General features: G+C 39.8%; 1 protein-coding gene across 1 annotated transcript in view; it reads left to right on the top strand.

Moving 5' to 3' along the window:
- Positions 1–671: 671 nt before the first annotated feature.
- LOC103781634 (dynein heavy chain 5, axonemal-like) overlaps positions 672–8,358 on the top strand; it is a 162,369-nt gene continuing 154,682 nt past the window's right edge. The window contains 7 exon segments of the mRNA XM_008949354.1: positions 672–690; positions 751–826; positions 1,763–1,770; positions 4,507–4,601; positions 5,553–5,741; positions 5,856–5,930; positions 8,234–8,320. Coding sequence (XP_008947602.1) covers positions 672–690; positions 751–826; positions 1,763–1,770; positions 4,507–4,601; positions 5,553–5,741; positions 5,856–5,930; positions 8,234–8,320 — 549 coding nt within the window.

Here is an 8,358-nt window from a genome sequence, read left to right as displayed (position 1 = left end):
AGCTCACTATGGCCTCCCCTGGCTCTGCATGTCATGCATGCTGAGGCTCAGGGAAGCAGCTTGCTTAGGATTTAGTTTTTATGTAAGGGGAAACTATGGCACATTTAGAAAGACAAATAGTTATGAAATTAGCAGTAGGTTGGCAGATACAGTTGGAAATGGGGACAGACGAGGTGCCTCCTGGGGACTGGGTTGTTAGCTAGGTTTGTGTAGGGGTTGCCATAGCAGCTGCCAGCAACTCCGAGTGCCCAGGCAGACTGCAGGTTTAAAAATGAGTTTGAGAGTAAGCAAGTGCCTCAGCCAACGCTCTGCGTCCAGAACTTTGCAGTGGGACCTGTAGCAGTCGTGTAAGAAGGAGCTTAACCTGTCCCTCAACATGTGAGTTCTCACCTGCAGCAGGCTAAATTACAGTTATGCTATTAGAAATAAAGTTTTGGTAGTGGGCAACTTCAGAGGAGCGTTTATAACTCTGTAAACTGCTTAGATCTTCTAATTTTAAATTAGCCATTTTAAATCATTAATCAAAAGTAGAGAATTTTTTTTTCTCTTCCTTGCTCATCTATCATATTGGTGCTTTAACAGGGAAAAAGATATTGAAGGTGTGTTTAATGTTACATTGTCCTATCTTTTCTGTATTGTTGATTTAGTTTGATTTTTGTGTGGTGGTGAAGATGGAGGAGAGTGTGGGAGGTGAGACTGAGTTAGGGGGAAGAGCTGAGCCTAGTTCACCTCCTTAACGACTGAGAGCAGCACAACTTTCTTCCAAACCCAACATTGACCTCTGTCCACCTCTCATTGCTATAAGAAAAGGTAAGGGAGAAAATAAGTACTTCATGTTGGCTTTTTGTGGAAAAAAAATCCAGGAACAAAATGAGAAAACAATTTTTAAGTAGTGTTTAAGTTTATAATGTACTTATACTGGGCAGGTACGTGCTGTTCTGAATGTGCCAGTGTAGGGACTGCAAGGTGAAGTTTTCGGCTTTATAAATAAATATGTACATATACATAAACAAATGCATGTATGTTGACATATAAATATATCTGTGTTTACAGGGTCATGCACAGTGCAACTGATGCCTTAGCAGATTTCCTGGTGTTGAATCATAGTAACAGGATTAGAACCATGCCTACTACTCTGTAGTATTGTATACTCCATAGTATGGCATGTAGTATGGCATCTCATTTCTGGGATATATTAGCAGTGGTAATAGATTGAATAATTAGTTCAAAGCTTATTGAATGTGGCCTTGCAATGACATCAGCCAGCTCCTTCCATGCTCATGGGTGCATCCCTTCAGGGCCCGTGGATTTATGTATGCCCACTTTGCTTCTGTACTCTCTAACCTGATCCTTTTCCACAAGGTCTGGAAATACTTAAGCAAAACGGGCATATGTAAGTCTGTGGGCCCTGGTGGGATGCACCCACAAGCACTAGAGGAACTCGACAGATATCATTGCAAGGCCACGTTCAATAATCTTTTAATGCTTTTGGCAACTAGGAGCAGTTTGTGAGGCCTGGAGGAAAGCTCATGTCACTCCTGTATTCAAGAAGGAGGACTCAGGGGTCTGTGGGCTAGTCAGCCTCATCATAGTGCCTGGGAAGGTGGTGGAGCAGCTAATGCTTTTTAACATTTCCAGGCACATGAAAGACAAGAAGGTGTTTGAGAGTAGTCAGCATGGATTCACCCAGGAAAGAAACACTTGCCCAAGCTCATTGCCGTTTGCAATTAAATGATTGGTTTGGTAGGTGGAGGGAGTGCAGTGGATACGGTCTACCTTTTCTTCAGTAAGGTTTTTGATATTCTCCTATTGGGAATTTTTTATGGTGCACCTTGGGGTGAATTAACTGTTTGTGATGAAATATATATATATATTAAAAAAATGAATAATGCATCAGACAGTCTTACTGCCATAACCAATTCTGCAACCAAGTTTGCAAAGATACTTTGTGAGTTGATTTGTTATATATATGTGCACCAGCACCAGTCCTGTGAGCATCAGCATGGAGCCCCACAGCCTTGTGTCCCTAGCTCTGCTGCCCAAAGGTAGACCCTGAGCCTCACAGCCTTGTGTCCCTAGCTCTGCTGCCCAAAGGTAGACCCTGAGCCTCACATTCCAGGATGGCTACAAGACAATGCTGTGGCAGTTTCTTATCTCCAAGGGAAACTACACTCCTTTACAGGGAGCTGTTCTTTCTCTGGCATTCCTCCTTCCTGTCATCTTAACCCCTTCTGCAGTTGGGCCTTCTTGCTGTCCATGCCAGATCATTCCTGGGTCACAAATTACCACTGCTGGCCAGTTACAATTTGAATTTCCCCTTCACTCCTGTAAGATCCTCACAGAGAAGCTAATGAAGTGTGGGCTGGCTGAGTAGACAGTGAGATAGGTTGAAAACTGATCGAACAGACAAGACCAGAGGGTAGTGACTAGTGGTACTAGGTCCAGTTGGAGGCCACTAGGTAGTAAAGTACTCCAAGGGTCAATAGGGGCTCCAGTTCTGTTCAGTGACCTCATCGATGATCTGGATGATGGGGCAGAGTGTACCCTCGGCGAGCTTGCTGATGACACAAAGCTGAGAGGGATGGCCAGTGTACCACGGGGTTGTGCTGCCATCTAGAGGGACCTCAAAAGGCTGGGGAATTAGGCTGGTGGGAACTTTGTGCAGCTCAGCAAGGGGGACTGCAAAGTCCTGCACCTGGGAGAGAACAAGCCCAGGCACCTGTGCAGACTGGGGACTGACCAGCTGGAAAGCAGATTGGCAGGAAGGGCTAAGGGGGGCCTGGTGAACAGCAACTTGAGCATGAGGTGGCAATGGGCTCTTGTGGCAAAGAAGGCTAATGATACCGTGGACTGGATGAGTAATGTTGCCAGCAGATGAAGGGAGGTGATCCATCTGCTCCACTCAGCACCAGTGAGGCCTTGCCTGGAGTACTGTGCCACGTTCTAGAGCTCCCCACTGCAAGTGAGGCATGGACATAGTGGATAGAGTCCAGTGAAGGGCCACGAAGATTATGAATGCACTGGAGCTTCTCCCCTATGAGGAAAAGCTGAGAGAGATGGAACTGTTCAGATTGGAGGAGAGGATTGGGGTATGTTGGGGGGGTGGGGTGAGTGTGTGTATGTGGGTGGATGGGTGTCTCATCAGTGTGTATAAATACCTGAGGGGAGTGTATGAAGAAGAGGGAACCAGACACTTTTTAGTGGTGCCCAGTGACAGGACAAGAGGCAATGGGCACAAATGGAAACACAGGAGGGTCTGTCTGAATGCCAGGAAACACTTTTTCACTAGGAGGGTGACCAAGCACGGGCACAGGTTGCCCAGAGAGGTTGTGGAGTCTCCGTCCTTGGAGATATTCAAAAGCCATCTGGACATGGTCCTGGGAAACTGGCTCTCAGTGGCCCTGCTTGAGCAGTGAGGGTTGAACCAGATGACCTCCAGAGGTCCCCTCCAATATCAACAGTTTTATGGTTCTGTAAATAATCAGAGGAAAAGAGGTGCAATCTGTAAGGAAACTTACAAGGAAATCAGTGCTATTAGAATATTAATTTTAGTTGTGATATCGTCATTTATTTAGAACAGATTAAGCAGTAGTTCCTGAAAGTTTAGTGAGCTGCTCATTAGCACTACTACATGCTCCACTGAGGATCCTATTTGCTGCCAAGAGTGGGACCTAAATACCATCTTCTGTGAAATAAAATGGTTGCTTTTTCTTGAACAAAAATGGTTTCTTTTTCTAGAGAAAGCTGTAGCAATTTCAATTAATATTGTTTAGCACTTTTAAATCATTATCTTTTTAAAGCTAACTGAAGCAGTAATTCTGTTAAGGAGAGATAAAATACTTTTTAGGAATGCTTTGGAATTAAAATTTTTAAGAGAAATGGTGGCTGGCTGGACATGGTATTGTACTTAGTATCAGGAAAACATAAATATTCTTATTCAGATCCTAATTTCGAGGAAAAACAATGGCATTAAATATATTTTTAATTAATTAGTGTGTCAAAAGCTTTTAAGGAGGCTTAAACAATCAACAGAAGATAGTTACACACTCTAATGATGTATGTCCTTTTTTTTTATAAATATGAGCAATCTTTATTCTTCATATAGTTCATATAAATTCATATACAATCAGAATTTAGATGAAGTAACAGAAGAGGAAAATCTGACAATAGCAAGTGTGAAAAGTGACAATATTTCAGAGTCTCTATTATTTACAGAAGCAATTTCTTCAAGCTAGTGCCTTAAATGGTTTTTTCTTACCTCTACTGCTACCAGTAGGGATTGTTTGCAATTGAACTCAAGATAAAAGCCATTATAAGACATCTTTTCCTCTTAAGGATTTCTGCTGAGGGACAAGTTTTCTAATGTTCCTTTCATGTCTCATTTTCCCCAGCCTGAGGAGAGGTTAGCTAGCAGATACTAAGGCACGACACCGTAGGTCTTGCAAATGCATTTGCTGTGCATATACTTGAATAATTAGAACTGTCACTCCTTTTAACTAGAGAGAGAAAGTAAGCACCGTAGGCTCGGAGGGGACCAGAAGTCACGGAGCACTGAGCTGGTGTCTGCTGCCACAGGACCACCTTCCACTGCTGTGCTGCCGGCAAGTGCTTTCATGCTAAAATGGGTGGTGGCTCATTGCCTTTTGTGTGTTACATTTTCTTCTGTCCAGATTATTAGTGAAATCTTCATTGCCAAATGTTTGGCCTGATACTGGGGGGTGCCGAGTTCCTTCAGTTTCTGCTAATTACAGGGAAAAGGAACAGTGAGCTACTCAAAACACCCTGAAGTGTTAGGCTGTTTACTTCTGGTGCACACAATGTGTCAAAGCTATGGGAGCTATGTGTCGAAGGAAATTCTCAGTGTGGTGACTTTTTTTACCCAAATCTTTAGTTTTCTTTTTAGTTTTCTTTAGCTTCTGAAGATTATCTCTTGATTTAAAAATGTTATTCACTATATCTATCTTCAGTTTTGTTCACAGTGTTACAAAGATTTAAAAAAAACCTTTGTCTACATAAATTTCCTTCTTTGATGTTCTGCTACTACCTTTATATGACCTGCATATTAAACATCAATTGTGTATTTGTTCTAGTGGTGACTGATTTTATAGTGGATTTGTTTTATTTATTTTCTTTGAGGTAATAGCTTGATACTATATATTCAAATGCTGTCAGTATAGAGGTACATCTGGTCCCAAATCTGGAATACGGACATATAGAAGTTTGAGATCTGGATTCACAAAGCTGAGATTTGAATTAGAGCCTTTATAGTGCTAAATTTCTATTGTGAATTTAGCTTGGATCCATATCTGATTCTGAGGTCCTGATCTGAAGTTTCTGACTGGAAGTTTCCATTGTCATAGCTTTATCCTGAGAAATAATTTTGTCCTAACGTGGTAATAATTACTGATTTTTCCCTTCTGTATTCCTTAGATGTAATTTTTTATGTTTCTGCTTAAAGTAGTTTCAGGAAGCTAACTTAAAGGTCAATAATGCAAAATACAATCCTTAAGTAAGGAAAAATAATCTCTCTATAACAAACTTTTATTTTCTAGACACCTGGTAAGAAAATTATAGTACTTTCCAGTGAAACTAGGAAAGAACTAGCCAAGCAAGCCAAAGTTACCAAAGAGGAGAGAAGAGCTCAGATAGATGAAAGACACAAGTATTTGATATCAAGATTAGCAGATGGGATAGGCTTAAGTGAGCAGCAAGTGGAGGAGGCCATTATTTCTGATGACAAGGTAAATATGAATTAAATAATAATAATATAATAATAAATAATAATATATATTTCCAAAATTTGCTGTCTTTTAAAACCGCTTCACAGTTAACTACAATTGTAATTTTGTTTTTAGTTTCAACTTATAGAACAATTCTTTGCCCCTAATGGACTTAAAAAATTGCTCTTCTTTTACCAAGATGTATTACAGGTATGTATCTATTATTACTTCTGCAAAAGTCAAGTTGCATTTAAAAAAACCCAAACAAACAAACAAACAAAAAAAGGTGACTGTTGCAAAATTCAGAAAATCTTCACAGGGATTTTTTTGCTAAGCCTGCCAATGTGGAAAGAACTTGGATCTCATTGTTTAGATACTGCCCTTTTGGCTTACATGACATACGAGAATGCCCTGTGGCATGGCTTGATAATGTTTTCACAAAAGAAAACTTAAAAATGGCCTAGTAAAATAAAAAATAAAGGTAATTGAGGCAAAGTGTTCACAGTATTCAGAGTTTAAGAAAAGCAGGTTAACTAATGTAAGTATTATAGGAATGAGGGAAATACCTGTTTAAGAACCATTTTGTCTTTCCCTTTTGGTTTAAACTGCACCAACCCCACTATGGACAAAGCACTGTCTCAAGAGAGAGAAAAATTATGCACTTCCTTTCTAAATTAAGGTGGGTTCATTTTCAGGTCTGCCCCATTCTCTGGAAAATAATCTTAGGCTTGGAAATCTATAACTGGAAATAAGGTAGTTGTGGTCCCCTAGATATATTTCTCTCCCTTTCAATTTTGAGGAGAAGCTCCGTCAGAAAAAGCAAAATAATTTTTTCAGCTTCCAGCGAGTGTGTGATATCAGAAGGTGCCAAGAGACCTTGAAATTTGGCTTCCTGAACTGCAGAAGTCCCTGCTCAGTCCTTTCAGGTTATGCCATTGAGAAGCCATGTTAGGGTGAGCGAAGTCACCATGTGGTGATATTTTAGGTTTGTTGGTGAGAAAAACCAATTAATAATGCGTGATAGTTAAGTGCAAGAACGAATTGCAGATTCATTATAATCTAGATAAGTTAAAAGAACTTTTGAGTGTTAGTGGAATTGCTTAGAGACTTTGCAAAGCACAGAATCAGCTCAGCTGTCAAAACAGTTTAATCAGTTTTTCCTTTCACTGGGACCATGTGTGCACATTTCTGGGATGAACATGTTGTTCTCTGACTTAAATCAAGATGTAACTAAAAATCTTGAAATTTGTTTTCTTAACTCACAAGCTGGAAATAAATGCCCAGCTTGGGTTAAGTGAAATGTTTCATTTCTGTATTTAGTTTTGTTTTATGTTGGTCTTGTTAATCATTACATTACGAATTTATGAACATTTCATTGCAAAAGCAGCATAGCATAAAAATAAATGTCTCTGATGAATGCCATCTCTAGCATCTCCCACCCCATTTTGATGAGTTAAGAAACCTCATTAAATCGACTATTCTGTCAATAGTTTGCTTTCAAACATATTGGAGGATTGGAGATTACTCGGGATTAATGTCTTACATGCTTGCTCTGTTCTTATCTATTTTTGGCCATTCTTGGAGACAAAACACTGGCCGGGGCAGACTGTTGGCCTGACTTAGTAGGCATGTTCTTATCCAGATTTGTCAAAGATAATTTCTTCGGTGCTGCTTCTCTCTTTTTCACCAGCTTGGGTGCATGATGTTCACTTGAGTGCATAGGGGTTAGAAGATGCCCATTTGGGATGGAAGTGGGGAGCCACTACTGTGTCATACTTCACACTTTTAGTCTAGCAGGACCTGAACATTTAGTGATTTAGGAAGAGGCTTCTCTTTAACTTGAAAGAGAAATATACCTGCAGGCTTCTTCCACATTATTTTCTGATATATTTTTCCAAGTTTCAACAGATTATTTCCAAAGCTTGTGACAGACAATTAGAGGGAAACAGGTCTTTATGAAGCTTAAACTTTTTGTTATTTCAAAGAGAAGATGTTGTAGATACATCTCAGTGGAGAGAGACCAGTGGCAGTAAGGCTTCTGAGATTAAATTTTTCAGAGTGATGTATGGTTAAAGACATGGGGGAAAAAAGAAGATTTCTTTGCATTGTTGTCATGATCTAGCTGACAGTGTTTGTGAGTCCTGCTCACTATCACATTATGATTTTGTAGACCTGGCACATGACTCTTTCTGTGAGACATCCACTTTGTTTCCCTATAGAAAGTTGTTAGGAAACATTTCAGATTTAATGTAATTATATTTTCTGAGATTCCCTCCCCCACCCCCTTTTTTTCTTTGATTTATTTTTTTTTTCCTGAAAGAACAGAGCTACAAACTGTTCACTAGGGATTGTGAGATTCATGGAAAGCTTACTCTCCATATAAAGCCAATCTTACTATTTCTCTCTGGGAATTATTAACCGATTCAAAATGAGCCTAGTTATAATTCACATATTCGAATAGGATGATGATAATTTTTATTTTATTAACCTCTTATTTATAATTTAATTGCTAGCAAAAGTCAAATGCATCACTGAGGTCAGATGGGTCAACAAACGGTTTGCTTCAGAAGAAGTTATTTATTACCATGGGTCATACTGAGGTATGGTTGAAAAATTAATCATGTGACATTTCAAAAGT

The sequence above is a fragment of the Merops nubicus genome, unplaced genomic scaffold (assembly GCF_000691845.1).
Source record: "Merops nubicus isolate BGI_N331 unplaced genomic scaffold, ASM69184v1 scaffold501, whole genome shotgun sequence".
Classification (NCBI taxonomy): domain Eukaryota; kingdom Metazoa; phylum Chordata; class Aves; order Coraciiformes; family Meropidae; genus Merops; species Merops nubicus.
This window is presented reverse-complemented; position numbering and strand designations above follow the sequence as displayed.